This window comes from Bos indicus, chromosome 5 (genome assembly GCF_029378745.1).
Source record: "Bos indicus isolate NIAB-ARS_2022 breed Sahiwal x Tharparkar chromosome 5, NIAB-ARS_B.indTharparkar_mat_pri_1.0, whole genome shotgun sequence".
Lineage (NCBI taxonomy): Eukaryota > Metazoa > Chordata > Mammalia > Artiodactyla > Bovidae > Bos > Bos indicus.
This window is the reverse complement of record NC_091764.1, coordinates 35,363,063-35,380,338: the sequence shown is the minus strand read 5'-3', so window position 1 is coordinate 35,380,338 and position 17,276 is coordinate 35,363,063. Positions and strand designations below refer to the sequence as shown.

Genomic DNA, 17,276 nt, shown 5'->3' with positions numbered 1-17,276 from the left:
CAGACAAAGACAAATATTTGATATCACTTGAAAGTACAATCTAAAAAAATAATACAAAGTTATTTACAAAACAGAAATAGTCTCACAAACAGAAAAGAAACGTATGGTTACCAGAGGGGATAGCAGTAGGGAAGAAAAAATCAGGAGCTTGGGATAAACAGACATATACTGCTATACAGGGCTTCCCTGGTGGCTCAGAGGTTAAAGCATCTGCCTGCAATGCAGGAGACCTGGGTTCGATCCCTGGGTTGGGAAGCTCCCCTGGAAAAGGAAATGGCAACCCACTCTAGTATTCTTGCCTAGAGAATCCCTTGGAGATAGGAGCCTAGTAGGCTACAGTCCATGGGGTCGCAAAGAGTTGGACACGACTGAGCGACTTCACTTTCATACTTTCATACTGCTATACATAAACAGATAACCCACAAGGATGTTCACTGGGAAATATACTCAATGTTTTATAACAATCTATAATGGGAAAGAATATAAGAAGATATATATAAATATATATTTATGTATAACTGAAAAAAGGAATGTGGTTAGAGGAGCTAAATGCAGTTGATAGAATGAAGGTCTTAAAGGACAAACTGAATATTTTTATTTGATCTGATAGTCAAATAGGAATAATTAATGTTCTCATAAATAACTTGATTATATGATCAGAGCAACTTAAAAAACAAATCATGTTCATTTGTTTTTAGCTCATCTGGTTAGCTCATCCACCTAACCATGGCGGATGAGCTGTGGTTGAATAAGAAGGGACTATATGGAAGGATCCTGCTGTGGTCATATGTTGTGGCAAGAGGTAACAACCAGTTGTCTGGACACTCCCACTGACACCTTCTCCGCTATCCTCACAACACCAACAAGTGTCTGGAGTCTGGCTTCTCATCAAGCTGGGGTACCCTGAAATCACAGTTCACTGCAATCATCAAAGGATGCTAGAACAGCTCACAGTTGAGCACCCCGTAAACAGCCAGCATCCTTGACTGCCGTGTGAGTCCATGGACATCCATCTTGGACATCCAGATCAGCTGAGCCTGCAGATGACCGCAGCTGACTTATAACTGCAATGAGATTCCAAGTGAGAACCACCCAGCTGAGCCTAGACAGCCCAACAAACCGTGAGCAAAAATAATTGATTGTTCCTCTAAGTTCTGAGATGGTTTCCTACACAGCAATACCCCTTTTACCAGTATGCATTTTGTTTGTGGCGGAATGGTGGAACTCCGGCTTTTACATCTTTCCCTGTATGTTACCAACAGGGTTTTGAGATGTGTGGCTGAAAGTCCCATGGTGAGCCTATCACCTGTGCTCATTTTGAAATGAGGCTCAACGCAGTTACACGAATTGCTTAGGATTATATAATCAGTCATTTAAAGATCTTGACTTGAATCTAGGTTTTAAAATTAAAGAAATGCTGCTAAAACCAGCTCGGAAAACTATATATTATTTTAAAATTGACTCAATATGCATTTTTGCTTTGGAGAAAGTTTTGGCAAACTTTTACTATAAAAGGCCAGAAAGTAAATACATTAGGCTTTGCAGGTCATGTGGTCTCTGCTGCATCTGTTCAATTTGTAGTGCAAAAGCACCTGTAGAAATAAAAAAAAAAAATAAGAAGAAATAAGCAAACAGAAATGACTCTTTTCCTGCTTTGAAGGATCAGACTGTCTTTTGGTTTCAGACCCAATATAACTCTAGAGTAGGTTCAATACGGACTTCCCTGGTAGCTCAGCTGGTAAAGAATCCGCCTGCAATTTGGGAGACCTGGGTTTAATCTCTGGGTTGGGAAGATCCCCTGGAGGAGGGCATGGTAACCCACTCCAGTATTCTTGACTGGAGAATCCCCATTGTCAGAAGAGCCTGGTGGGCTATAGTCTATGTGGCTGCAGAGAGTCAGACACGACTGAGTGACTAAGCACAGCACAGGTTCAACACACCTAAACTCAATCTAGTCCTAGGTTAGTCTATTAAAAATTCACCAGGGCTTTGCTGGTAGTGGTCTAGTGGTTAAGATTCCCCTGCCAATGCAGGGAACACAGGTGCGATCCCTGGTCCTGGAAGATCCCACATGCCCTGGAGCAAACAAGCCTGTGTGCCACAACTACTGAGCCCGCAAGCCCTAGAGTCCACGTGCTCCCCAACAAGAGGAGCCACCACAATGAGAAGCCTGCGCACTGCAACCAGCGAGCAGCCCCCGCTCACCACAACTACAGAAAGGCCACGTGCAGCAACAAAGACCCAGCGGAGCCAAACAAATAAATAAATCTTAGAAAAAAAAATTCACCAACCATCATGGTTTTTATTGCCTTTTAATGTACATAAATCTTCTCAAAGAATAGCTATTTCCTTCATATAATTTAATTTTAAAAAATTAGAGATTTAAATTTTTAAGGAACAAGAAGTTTTGAGCTCTCTCCAGAGGACTGCCATGCTGTGTGTGGTTAGTCACATCCAACTCTTGCGACTCCATAGACGGTAGCCTGCCAGGCTCCTCTGTCCACGGGATTCTCCAAGCAAGAAGGGGACCGTTAGACATGTATATATTGTACATGCTATTTCTGATGGCCACAGAATTAACGAAATCAAGGTGGCTATGGCATGCATGGTGTCTGAACATGTGAAAGAAAAGGGAAAAACCCAGTTCATCTTTGGAATATTTAAGAACAAGAAGGCAATTAAATATTTTAGCAATATATAGAAAAAAGACCTGCTTTTTTTTTCCCTTTCCTTTTCCCAGATGCTTTGATTCTGAAACAAAAGTTTAAAAACTTATAGAGACTTTTTGATCTCTGACTTCAGAGAGAATTTTAGTGCCTTAAGTTTACTGTTCATATAACTCACATAAAGAGTGTGCCCCTGAAACATTCCCAACTAATAGCTGGCTGACAAAATGAATAATGCTATTAAAAATAAAATCGGTTATGGTAACTTTATATAAAAGTGATGAATCACTCAGCATTGCTAAATCAGGTACTGACCAGAGGCTAAAAGGAATGAAAGGGAGAGATTTCATTAAAAGTGGAAACATTACTGAAAGTAAAATAAAAATATTTTGGAATAAAATATACAAGGGTCTGGTAAGCACATTAGATGCTAAGGCAAAAATCCAATTTTTTTACTAAGAGAGTGTAAAACAGAAGCATGATCTAATGAAGTCTTAAAGAAGGAGAAATTCTAACAAGCATTCCTACATAGAAATCATACTGTTTCTTTTTACAATTTGCCTTTTTGTTTCTGACAGACTCCAGGTGTACTTGAATGAAAACAAAGTTCTTTAACTGACTTAAAAATTATGTACCTTCATTGTGGAAAAAAATCACGGTAATAAGGTAAAAAAAAAAAAAACTTTATTTGGAGCCTCTGTTAGCCCATGATTAAGTGGACAAATACTATTTTTAAGAACCACAAATCAAATCTCCTCAAAAGATAGACTAAGATAGATTCAAAGTTATGCATGATATCAACAAAGGAAATAGGATGGCAGAAAGTAGCTTGAAGAGTAAATAATGTATTTACCTCCCAATTCTAACGTAAGAACACATTTGTTTAAATATTTGAAAGATGGTAACATTTTTGCTTCTGTAAAAACTTTCATAGCAAAGAAGCTCAAAGTATTTTACCAATGCAGCTATTACCTATATTGGTTCTCTTACTTTCAAGTTGCTACAATTTCTACCACTGACCAATGACAAAACTAACCATAAGATGTTTTCTTACAGCAAAAAGAGCTATTTCTGCTGGGCAAAGGGGAGGAAGGAGGTGGCACACTCCAAGAGCAATACACCAGACTCTAATGTACAGTGTTGGGTTCAGTATCTGAGCCACACTGATAGTAAACAAACATAGCTAAAATCACGGTTGACAATTCTTTTAAACTGTCCAGAACATATGGTGTCACACATCTACAACATATAACAACATTTGGCATCCTTTGGCATCCTGATGACTCTGAACTCTCTAGATCCTCCAATTACTTCTGCTTAAATCCATACACAATTTTCTGGGCATTCAAACCACTGTGCCTCTTAAAATAATCCTCAAATCCCTAACGTGAGTAAGAGGTAAAGGGAAAATTCTAAAATGTTCCTACTTGCCTCCTGAATTTACTCGTTTTATTATTAAACCTCAATAATAAAGCTTCAATACATGTGAACAGATTGAGATTTCTTGCTGTTAAAGCAAAGCAGAGAAGCATATTTTAGTGACTGGGAGAGGGACAGATACTAATGTCAGAGGCAAATATGATGCACATAAATTGCTATCATTTTGTAATTTCAACTCAAGACATAGAGACAATGTGGTTTTCTCAACCCTAAGCTGGAAGTAAAAAGACTGTCTATTAGTACAACTGGTCCTCTTCACTGCAAAACCTTCCTGAACCTGAAGAACCTTATGAAGTTTGAGACCATATAGCAATTTGTTCAGAGTTGATTCCTTATAAACTATGCAAAAGTTATTAATATGTTAATATAAATCCAAAGATATGTTAAGCAGCTTATTTAAAAAATACAAGTGTAATAAGAATATTGATGGGTGTTATCTACAATTCCACCAAAGGGTGTTTTTAGGGTGATGGTCTGAGCAAGGAACTACTAGCATGGGCCCCATTATTATCCTTTTCTAGATCCCCCATTGTCTTTGTCTTGGTTCTGGGTCAGCATTATCAACAGTCAAGATTCTGTGATTTTAATTTGCCAAAACAAAACTAGAGCATAGCATTAGCTAAAATAAATAACAAACTCTAGCTTCATAAATTAGATCGCAAAATGTTCAACTGGACTGGAATCCCCACCTAGAATACAAGATGCTCCATTTTCTCCTCCATCCTCAAAGTGCCTAAGGCGTAAGAGAAGCTATTTTATGTCACACTTTCACTACATCTCAGTGAAAACAGAAAAAAACTACCAGTTGGGACACAAAATACAAGTTTGGGTAGTTTAAGACAGAGTCAAGATTAGTAAGTAAATACTAGCTGGCACTGTGAGGTGGACAAGAAAATGAGTGCACATGAGGTATTACTAGTAATAAGAAACTTAACAGGGTACCAGAAAAAATAAGATGGATCTGATTCCATGCTTGTACTACTATATGGTACAACCTACTGGACAAAATTACTTTTTAAAAAAGGACAGTTTAACTCAACTCTTCAGAATAAAAAAACTTGCTTTCTAATCCTTTTATATGCAGCACAAGAAGTAGATTTAATAATCACTAAATTACATTCAGGAAATTATCTTTATTTCAAACATTATCTAAAATGTTTAAAATAACAAATGTCACTGAAAAGCAAGGCTATTTATTCCACTTTGAAGAAAATAGGTTGCATAACTAAAAGAAATTTAAATTGTTCAGATTTTCACATTTTCAAGACCTTCTTTAATATACAAAAGCATGGATATCTGAATCTAGTACAACAGCCACCAAATGATGACATGAATGAACTTCTGGGGAAGGGTCTCTGATGACTATTAGGATTTACTTGACAGACCTGATTTCCACCAATACACTATGACATTCAAGCTTCTCTTTTTCACATACAATGTCTGGAGGTGAATCTACTCACTACCTGTGATCACAGTAAACATGCCCCTCTCAAATCTTGGAGAATGTGCTCTGATTTTTAAAGTTTTTAAACTACTCTATATACACAACTTGACAACATATAGCTATGGAGTGTTCCTTTTTTTTTTTTTTTTAACTCTAAATACTTAAAGACTTGCCAATTTTTAGGAATGAAGCACAGACAGCTAAATTTCATTCATAATCTGTAAACCTGCGTTACTGTTTAACTGTCACCATCTTTCAGACACACAACAAGATGAAGGGAAAGACCAATTTCCTATGGGCTCAGATATAACACCCCAATCTGATTTATTATGAAGATACATGTAACTGGTTATCCCATAAGCCCTCATTAGTTCTTATTCAGGGAAAAACTAGTGTAAGGAATATTTGGGGCAATAGTTTTCTCTTTCACAAGGTCACAGAATTGGGGGCAAAATTTTTCTTTATCACAAGATCACAGGGTTTTTAATTGATACTTCAGACCAAAAAAAGTTAGCAAGTGGAATAATCATTGTAGAAAAAATTGGCCTATTATGAGGATTAAAGCAGCTAACAATTATGAAAATGCTTGGTAAACCATAAAGTAGGACAGAACATGGACTGTAAGCTCCACAGGGGCAGAGACGGTCATCTGTTTTGTTCCCTGATTATCCCAATGGCCTGGAACAAAGTCTGGACACATGGGAGACAGTCAGTAAGCATTTGCTGAATGAATGAACTATATGGTATAATTAATAGTGGGTAACAGAAATAATGAAGCAGAAATGCATGCAGTGGCATAAATCCCCTAGTTAAATGGTGCTGTCTTTCACCAATGCACTTAAAAACAACTCTGAGGCTTCCTTACTCGATATTTAGACTGGTGCACTCAACAAATTAAGGTTGAGGGAAAAAACGGGTAATCATTACACTGAAATCATTAAAAATCACATCCAGTGATCCACTAAGTTAATGCACAGATCAGAACTGGTTGTTCACTGATGTTTCAGAGAGAAATACTGTTATCGTTCTAAAAACAGTACCTTCTCTAAATCTCCTTTCCACTCTTTATAGAACATCAATCACTATTTCATCCTCATCTAATTTTCAGGTGATAGCGAACACTGTCAGCACTCATTATAACTTTATAATTCTACACGGTACAAAAGAATTCCCACAACATTTGGCAGGACAAGAATCTGTCATTTGGAAGGACAAAACTGGAGCAGCGCTCACAAAACTGTATTCTCTGTCAAATTATTAAAAAATGTTTTTAAGCATATTTGTGGGCACAAATTTACAGGGTTTTAATTTTCTTCTTAAGATATTTTTCGAGTTTCAAAAATTAAATGCACTCTTTACAAGAATGATTTTTTAAAATAAAAAGTTATTTGTTCAAATAAAAATTAACTTCAGAAAGCATCAAATCTTCAATAAGGACTGAATAAAATATTAGGAGATATACGGGCCTAAAGCTATATTAAAATACTTCAAAGTGAAATTTAAATTCTCACATTCTCAATTATTCCAAAAAGCATTTTTGCATTTTGATGTTTCAATAAGTGTACAGAATGAATATGTTCTTGAAAACAAAAATAATGTAGTTAAACCCTTTACTGAATAATTGCAATATTCTGAATGAAAAGAGTAGGTATACAAAATAATTTTTCAGAGTTATTGAAATATCTGTATTTGATTTGCATTTGGTTTACTTAAATCTAACCTGTAAAATCTACAAAGGTTGAAATTAGCTTTTTGGAGTAGCCAATCATGATCAAGAGCAACTTAAGACTACTTGAAAAGTAACATCTATGAACGTAATGCCAAGCCATCAAAAACCACAGAAATCACTAAATTTTCTTGAAAATGTTATTTTTATGAGACATTATTTACTAGTGCTTGTCTAAACGGACCAGCTATACATGTTTCTAATTTTCCGAATACTTCAAAAAGGAGAGAGTGGCCCAGATTTCCAAGGCACATAAACTTTGCCTTTAACTGCATTTGTTCCTCTCCCAGGGTGCAAAAATGCTGCTTAGAATTTAGGTTTTACACTGTGTGAATGAGACCGGTACTCATGTAATTATATTTGTTCCATTCTGTTAGTAACCATTTCAAAGTGAAAGACCAGGACAGGTTCTAAACATGTTCAATTCTATAAAGTCATTAGCAATAAATTTGATCCGGCAGTTTGCTGGGACAATGAAATCTGCTGAAAAAGCGTCGATTAGTCATTCTGGACAAACCCATCAGGATTAAAAGAATGAATTAAGATCGTCTAAGGACGCAGCCAAAACAAAAAAAATTAATCCGACTGGATCTCAACTTTTGAGTCACAAAGACGCTTTTCCCCTTCTCAAGGCCAATTTCGGCAGCCCCTCCGTAAGTTTTAGCTAATATAGAATTACACTGTCCGCATTCTCTTCCCAGTCACAACACTTCGGTTTTATGCGGGAATTAAAACAAGCAAACTAAAACAGCTGGGGTAAATTCTCATTTATTTGGTGAAGTTCCTACTCCAGGTGCCAATTCAACTGTTCTAGCTCAGCCCGAAGAAAAAGCCGGCGTCGATTTTCTTGTGCCTTAGCAATCCAAAATTTAAGAGTGGAGAAAGCCAAAACTTGGCGCAACTCTTTTTCCAAAGATCTTTGCGCGTGTTCTCCAACCTCCCCGACCGACGCTAAGGTTTGAGAGGCAAAAGCCCCCAAAGCGAGAGCGCGAGGCTCTTCAAGCCAAGAACTTTCCAGGGAGCGGGTATCTCTCGGCCTCCGAGACAGAAGCGGGCGGGTACAGACGCTGAATTTTGGAAACCCAGTGGAATAGGTCCAGCGAGCCCAGAGAAGCGGAGCGGGGCTGCGCTTTCGGCTAAGGCCCGAGGTGACTTCAGGATTTCTACAGAAAGGCCTGAAATTCAAGGTAGCCCTACCACTTGTAGAAAGAAGGGGAGAAGAGGAAGCTTGGTGGGATGGGATGGGGAGGAACATCACGATTAGCGGTGGTACCCTCCTCACTCCCGAGGCCGCATCTCCATTGATGCTCGAGATGCTCTCGGAAGCTCGAAGCCCGAGAGGATTCCTGAGCACTGGAGCGGGTGGGACCGCGGCCCGGCAGGCGCAGGGCGCGGCTGGGGAGGGGAGAACGGGCTCACCTGGGGCTGGTGGCTGGAAGGCACAGTCCGGGTCCCCCGGAGCCCGGCCCGGCAGCCGGGCGCCGTCCGCCGAGGGGCTGAGCACTTGAAACGCCCACCGTGTGCCGTAGGGCGCCCCGCCGGGGCTGACTGGTTCTGCCGCGGGGCACAACTTGAGGGGAACGGGGCTGGCCGGCAGGGACCGGACCTGCGCGCCCGCGCCGAGAGCCGCTGCCGAGCCGTGGTGCTGGGGCGGTGGGAGTCCGAGCGGCGGGGCGCCCCCAGCCCGCAGCAAGTTCTCGATCAGGAAACTCTTGCCCAGGTTGCCAAAGCCCGGAGCGGCGGGGAAGTTCAGGAGCGAGGAGGAAGCCACCACGTCCCAGTAGGCGCCGGCGTGGGCCGCCACGGCGCTGGGGAGCATGATGCGCGCCGGGGCTTCTGCGCGCTCGCCTCCCGCCGCCGCCTCCTCCCGCCGCGCTGGAACGCGCTCAGCCGGCAGGGAAGCGAGGACACCGAGGACCCTGGCGGGCTGGGAACGATATTATTTATTTGCGCGGAGCGTTGTTTTTTTTTTTTAAGGCGGGGAGGAGTGAATGTGGGAGGGGGAGCTGTGCTTTTCCCCGGCCCGCGGCGTAGGCTCTGAGGGCTCCGGGGAGTCCCTCCCGCTGTCTATGCAGATCCGGACTTTTTTTTTTTCTAGTAGGCTGGAAGGTGTGTCCAACCCATCCATTCGTGTCACCCAGTCCACAAAGTGACAGACGCGGCCAACAATAAGGGCAACCCGAGAGTCCGAACTTTGGCGAGGGGAGGGGACGCGTAGCGGGAGGAGGAGGGGTGCGGGGGCGAGGGGATCCCGGCCGTGGTCCGTCAGCCTGCGGAGCCCGGGGGGAGCTTGGAGCCGGGCACAGAGCGCGGACGGCGCTCACATTTGGAGAGCGCTCGGCGGACCACCTGTTGGACGACCCCTGGCTCTCCGGGGTTGACGTCACTTCGGGGCCACCAGGGGAAGTGAATGGGAGTCACTAGTGTCCTGGAGGGGTATAATCATCAGAGAAAGTCACATGTGTTACTGAGACTTGTGCAGATGAAAAGGCACCTTTTAAAGAATGCGTTGTTTGTGTATGAAATGTGGCCCCTGTTTGTTTTTAAGAGGAAAGGAAATGAGTTTTTTTGGAAGACCCTTACAAAATTTCTGTTTCCAGCAATTCATGTCCAGTCACTTTTTTGGTAAAATTTGATTTAGGAGTCACTTTAGAAGAGGTGATCTAATAAATTTTGATTTAGGAAAAGGGATCTTAGTTGGAGTTGATTAAATGGCAAGTAACAGGTGCTTGGGTCCAAATTCCAGGAAGAAAGCCACCACCAAAGCAAAGGTAGCCAGGGACTCTTCAGAGAGACCAGGGTGAGAACTCTGAATTCCTTAGGATTACAGCTACTTTTTTTTTTTTTTTTTTCCCTAGAAATGTGGGTATTTTTCAATTTATTAACAGTCTGCTAAATAGAGACTGGACAGATGAAACAAGCTTGTGTGTCTTTAAGTGTTCCAGTTAACCACAAGGCAACTTCATTTTGGAAACTGTCTTACCTTGATAATAATAAGTTCAAACTGTGACTTCTGTCAATTCATACTTCCCACTGCCTCTCTCCTATGCAAATTTAGATGCATTTATTTAGAATGTGGTTTTTAAAGGATGTCTTCAAAGTTTGGGGTCACATGTATTGTTTTACTTTTTACCCTAAGAATAATTTTGTTCCTAAAATATTGGCCAGGTTTGTTACATAGATTTCTTCTTGAAAATTCACCTGGTTGATTTGTGTTTCATTTACACTTGGTATGTCCAAAGATTTTTAAAGGCCCACACCCCCACATGTTGCCAAATGACAGAGAAATTACTGGCAAGCCTGGTACGTGTTACTAATATTCATTCACTTACTGATTGAGTCAGCACACCTTTACAGAGCATTTCATATAAATTGAGCCCTAGTGGTGGTCCTGGGAATATATAGAGAAGAGAAAGATCTGGTCCTTGCTTTGTATTAATAATTCACAGCCTAGTGAGGCGGAAAAACAAATAACATCTGAAAAAGGACTTGAAATTTGAAGGGAAAAGTGTGAGAAAACTTCCAGAAGTCTCCCCTACTTTGAGTCTTAAAAGTGAACAGTGGTTAGAAATAAGGTGTGAATCAGTAACCTTTGAAATTAACAAGGAATAGAGAGATTACATCATCACCACCATTCCCATATCATAGCCACCATTTATCCAGTGTTTAATACATTAAAGCTGGGTTGAAACTCAACATTAAAAAACGACTAAGATCATGGCATCTGGTCGCATGCCTTCATGGCAAACAGAAGGGGGAAAAGTAGAAGCAGTGACAGATTTTCTTGGGCTCCAAAATCACTGCAGACAGTGACTGTAGCCATGAAATTAAGAGACGCTTGCTCCTTGGAAGGAAAGCTATGACAAACCTAGCATGTGTGCTAGTGTGCTCAGTCGTGTCTGACTATTTGCGATCCCTTGGATGGTAGCCCACCAGGCTCCTGTGTCTGTGGGATTCTCCAGGGAAGAATACTGGAGTGGGTTGCCATTTCCTCTTCTAGGGGATCTTCCTGACCTAAGGATTGAACCAGCATCTCCTGCATTGGTAGGTGGATTCTTTTACTAAGCAAAAAAATCAATCTTTATTATGTAATACCTTTAAAATTTAAAGAGTTGATTTCCACGGCAAATCCTCACCTACCTTAGTTAATAATATGCAACTCTGTAAACTTGAACTCTTTGCTTCAGACCAAAAAAATAACTTGATTCTAAGTGACTTGGGCAAGAGACTTTTTCATGGAGAGCAGAGAGAGGCAGAAACCTGTTTGTGGATGATTGAGGGTCCATAGAAAATAGGAAAGTAGAGATTGAAGAAACATGGGGGAAAAGCTAAAGAAAGTCATGGGTTAAAAGAAGAGATGACTATGTCTATATGATGAGAAGAAAAGAGGTGCTACGGACAAGAGGCTGAAGGTTAAAAAGAGATGGGGCTGTTTGATGGAGCCAAGAGAGGCGATGAGCCCAGCACAGGCTGAGTGGGCTCTTTCTCTCCTGGGAAAGAAGTGCTCCAGGCCCCAGGCCCATTGTTATGCAGCCAAGTGGAGGATGAAAGACTGCCTTTCCCAACATTTATCTTTATCTTCAATTAACACCGGACTTTTTTTAGTTAGTACAATGGACATCACAAATTATTTTTCAGGAGATCAATAAGTAGTGTTTAAGATGTGGAGGGAATCCTTTACACCTTTACATGAAAGCCTGTAACCTCCAGAATGGAGTGTAAGGCTTAATTCTGAACCACTCTTGTCTTCAACTACTAATTTAGAGAACGTATTGCCCAAACCCAGCTGAGATTAGCAGCATCCCAGGACTAGAACACTGTCACATTTCCTCAAGCAAATCTCTCTTAGAGAATGTGAAATTGAAAGGATCAAGAGCTGGCATCACTGAGCTTCCAAAACATATTATGTGACTGTCTCTGTACCTGCCTGCACATAAATGTTTAAGTGTGTTGTAGAATTCAGCCTGACTCTTGCTTTCACATGTGGTGGTAGTGAGGTTATAGGAATGGCTCTGTATTCCTTAATTTGCTTAAGTAGCTATTGTGCTTAGTCGCTTAGTTGTGTCCGACTCTTTGTGACCCCACGGACTGTAGCCCGCCAGGTTCCGTCCATAGGGATATTCCAGGCAAGAATACTGGAGTAGGTTGCCATGCCCACCTCCAGGGGATCTTCCCAACCCAGGGATCTAACCCAGGTCTCTGGCATCACAGGTGGATTCTGTACCATCTGAGCCACCAGGGAAGCCCAAGTAGCTATTAAAAGCTACTGATATTTATGAAAAAAAAAAAAAAAAACACAAAAACCTAATAATTGACAATACACTGAGTCTCAGCCATTTTGCTACAGAGCTGTCATTCCTTAAAGAACCACCTTGGCCTATGCTGAAATCTGGTCCAAAAAAAAAGAACTTGAATGCCTTCAAATTCAGATGGGTAAAACCTATGCGATAGCCTTGTGTAAAATAGTGAGTGTGAGTTATCTATTAAAGAAGGTTGCAACGAGGGGAGAGAGTTCATAGGGAAAAGTAAGACGTATGTTGTCATTAGACTAGAGATGTAGGCTGGGGCCAGATTGTGTCTTGTATGCAGCACTCGGGATTTTGGACTTTGTCGTTAATGAGGTGTGCATAAGGAGAAAAAAAAATTATAACTATGTGTGATGATAGATATTAACAAAAGTTATCATGGTGATAATTTTTCAGTATATCCCTATATCAAATCATTATGTCTGTACACCTAAAACAGAACACTGTATGTCAGTTTTTAAAAAGCAATGAGATGTGATCTCCTATTTGCATTCAAAAAGACCACTTCTGCGATACGGAGGCTATGCTAAGAGTTGGAGAAGACTGTGATTGGAGATGATTAAAGTAATTCAGTCAGGAGTCTGGGCTGGGTTTGTGGCAATGATGATGGAAAGGAGGAGAATTTGAGAGCTATCTAGAAGGCACCTGTGAATGTAGAGCCTGAGGAAGTCTTGTCTCTTGTAAGGAAGCAGTGTGCTTAATTTTATCAGACCGTGAGAACTATATAGCCATTGTGTTTCCTAATGTGTTTTCAATGCCAAGAAGTTGAGCTAATTTTAGAGTTCAATGGCAGTAACTCTCTTAGCTTGCATTTCCCTCATCTCCATCCTCTCCTTAGCTCACTTTACATCTTTTATGTTAAATTTAATTCCTCTGTGGTATGTATATCCATCTAGTCTGTCTCCTCAGAGCCTTTAAGTAGTAAACAAATACAACAAACGGGTAAATCTCTTCTCTTAAACACATGTTTACAACAGCTCCGTTAAGACCAGGACCTCTGCAATGGCATCTGAAGAAGCTCTTCCCATCCCTCCATAATCAGCACAATTCTTCCCTTTGAGCAGGAGTGTCTCTGTGCTTGGTGGAAAGAGCAGCTGTTTCATAGCTGTTTCACAGATATGGTGGAAGTCTAGGATGAACTGCTGACCTCTCATTGGTAGACGCTGAGCACCCACTCCAACAATCAAACATAACGATGTGGAACTTCCCTGGTGGTCCAGTGGTTAAGGCTCCATGCTTCCAATGCAGAGACACAGATTGGATCTCTAGTAGGGAAATTACAATCCCATATGTCACATGGTGCACCAAAAAAAAAAAAGGCACAGTGAGGAGCTAGATTCTGTTCTCAAAAGGGAAGCTTCAGGAACCCATCGTAGCCCTTTTAGTAACCTGGAAACCTCGCTGGTACAGGGTTACTCAAGGAAAAACAGGTTTTCCCCAGTAACTGCTAACTGTAGCTCAATACCCACTCCTGACTCAGAGTCTTGGACAGATTACATCCTAATCCTTGAGGCAGAGGAAAAAAATATTTTCAAGAAAACTACAGGAATATGTTAAGAGGTAGGCATATTCAACCACTTCAATAATCACTACTCAATTGAATTCTAAATATTCTCCCACTCCTTCCACTCCATCTCATTCCTATACACTTCTCTGATCTTTGAAATAAATTCTAAAAGTCTGGCACACATTTATAAATATGTTTTCAGTGTTGATCTGGCAGGACTTGTGCTCTGATTGTCCTGCTTTTCCTGCACATGTCTTTCCTGGCTGGCTCTGTTGGCGTTGGTATATTATTTTGCCATGCCTTGGGCATTGTTCATCTCCGTGCCCTGCATTCTACCTCCAAGCTCTATTTTACTGACTTTCTTCTGTAACTGGGAGACTTCCCAGTTTCTTTCCAGGCCATTCAGTTTCTCTGGCATTCCTCGCTCATTGATCATTTCTAACCACATCTCCGCTTGTACTGTTTGGCCTGAAGTGAAATGTGAGAACCACTGAAAGATTTTGAGGAAATTACCCTGAGTGCTGCTGAGCAGCGGCTTTTCAACCGTCTCTCATTAGCTCAGTGTCCTCACAGACACAGGTGCCTCTCATTCATATTGAAATCCTGCAAAGCTTTCTGGTTGGCCCTGAATTACAGCTTTGGACAAAAGGATGGATGCACCCTGCATGGTGAATTTTGTCATATTCTCCAATGTTTACACCACAGTAGACCCTTCCAGTAGTCCCTTCCAATGAGTATTAAGTTGTTTGCATCTGCTACCAAAATTATGAAGTACACACAGAGCATTTAATCCCTTGGTGAAGCTCCACCTAAGGCTGTGAATCAAACTCTCTGGACCAAATTTAGATATGTTAATTACCTTGCTTCAGAGTGTCATTTCTCTGGTGAGAATTTGTTTCATGTAAAATATAACAAGTGTTTTAGGGCAGTAAACAAAAATTAATCCCTAGAGTTTGTTTCTAGCCCTCTGCCCATCCTCTATTGAGTTCCATAGCTTTGATTTATTTGGAAACTAGAGTAATATTACAAAGCTTCTAGAGTAAGCATTGCTTGAAAGTCAACCATATAAATCACACGGTACAATTCTCCAGTGACATTCCTTATGTCACCTCAGTACTCTCCCTGTTTTTCCAGTTGCTACACTCTCTCCATCATTCCATCTACTAATTACCCCCAGCCCCAATCCAACACCTTTGCTCTAGCTACACGTTCTTTCTTTAGCTACGCACTTTGACCAGCGATAAACGTGTGAAATGGCACACCACTTAACTGAATGACATACCAGGGTCTTTCCTTTCTTCTTACATTGCAATGTTTCATTATAGATTGCATTGTTTGATTAAACATGTTCTGCCAAAGTCTCGCCTTTTTAATAGAGTGTAACTACTCATTAGTCTTCTGGTTAGGTTAATGTTAGATTTGCAAATAATGAGTTTTGATTTCTTTAAAATATTCTATAGCTCTGACTTCTTACTAATCCAAAATGGCTTCTCCTAGGCAACACTCTGTCAATGTACGATCTTACCGTATTTGTTACAAATGTATATAATGTTCAAAGATAGGGGTAGGTTAGGTTTTGCTGTGGTAACACATGACTGTAAAATTGTAATGGCTTAGAGCACTGAAAGCTTATGTCCATTTCTGGTGGGCCGTAGCTGTCCTCCACGTAGAATTTATTCAAGAATTCAAACCGATGGAGCAACCTCCATCTGAAGTATTTCTGGCCTTTTGATTGAAAGAAAAGAAAGTATAGCAAAGCATATACTGACCCTTAAAGCTTCTGCCCAAAGTGGGTGCATGTCACCCCTGCTCAACTTTTCACTGGCCAAAGCAAGTCATGTGGCCATGCTTGCCTTCAATAGTGTGAGCAAATGAAATCCTCCTGTAAGGAGGGACAGTGTGCACATGTGAATAGTTTGAAAGTACACTGCAGTATCCTAATCACATAATGTTCTGCATTAATTAGAAATCAAAACATACATATACTACTACTGGGTAATAAAATCAAAAGAAAATATGATAAACTCAGTTGACCATAGAAGGAATTATCTTTGGTTTGTGTGAGTAGTAACAAAACCTCATAATAATGCAATTATTAGATACCCATGCAGCTTTTTTCATTTATTTCTGTTAATTATCTGGATTTTTCTTGCTTTGCCTAATATAATTGTTAAACTGAGATAGCACTGAATAATTTTTAGTGATGTTTTTGTATGGCACAGATCACTGACATCAGATTTTTAGGTATTTTGCACAATAGCACAAATATTTCTGTATAAATTACTGTCTTTACTTCTTCAGTCATTATGATAACATAACTATTCTCCCAAAATATGTTGTTTAGTTAAAAATACTAGTTAAAAATAGAGGAACAATCTTCTCCCCTTATCACTGTTTTTTTTAATTGAAGGACAATTGCTTTACAATATTGGTTTCATTTCTGCCATACATCACATGAATCAGCCATAGATGTACCTATATACCCTCCCTCTTTCACCTCCTTCCCACCTCCCACCTCCAACCCTTTCTCACCCCTCTTAGTTGTTACAGGACCCTGGTTTGAATTTCCTGAGTCAAACAGCAAATTTCCATTGGCCATCTATTTTACATATGGTAGTGTATATGCTTCCACATTACTCTCTCCATTCATCTCACCCTCACCTTCCTCTCCACTGCCCGTGTCTGTGGTCAGTTCTCTTTGTGTCTCCAAGGCTGCCCTGCAAGTAGGTTCATCTGTACCATCTTTCTAGATTCCATATATATGCACTAATACATGATATTTGGTTTTCTCTGACTTACTTCACTGTGTATAATAGGCTCCAGGTTCATCCACCTCATTAGAACTGACACAAGTATGTTCCTTTTTATGGCTTAGTAGTGTTCCATTGTATAAAGGTACCACAGCTTCTCTATCCATTCATCTGTCGATGGACATCTAGGTTGCTTCCATGTCCTGAAAGTGAAAGTGAAAGTCACTCAGTTGTGTCCAACTCTTTGTGACCCCATGGACTGTCCATGGAATTCTCCAGGCCAGAATACTGGAGTGGGTAGCCTTTCCCTGCTCCAGGGGATCTTCCCAACCCAAGGATCAAACCCAGGTCTCCTGTATTGCAGGCAGATTCTTTACCAGCTGAGCCACAAGGGAAGCCAAAGAATACTGGAGTGGGTAGCCTATCCATTCTCCAGG

The 17,276-nt window shown here is 40.7% G+C and overlaps 1 protein-coding gene across 1 annotated transcript in view; it reads right to left on the bottom strand.

Annotated features, from left to right (window-relative positions):
- The window catches only part of DBX2 (developing brain homeobox 2), a 38,997-nt gene extending 29,578 nt beyond the window's left edge, over nucleotides 1–9,419 (bottom strand). The window contains exon 1 of the mRNA XM_019960749.2: nucleotides 8,696–9,419. Coding sequence (XP_019816308.2) covers nucleotides 8,696–9,095 — 400 coding nt within the window. The 5' untranslated portion in view covers nucleotides 9,096–9,419. The remainder of the gene's footprint in view (nucleotides 1–8,695) is intronic.
- Between the last annotated feature and the right edge of the window lie 7,857 nt (nucleotides 9,420–17,276).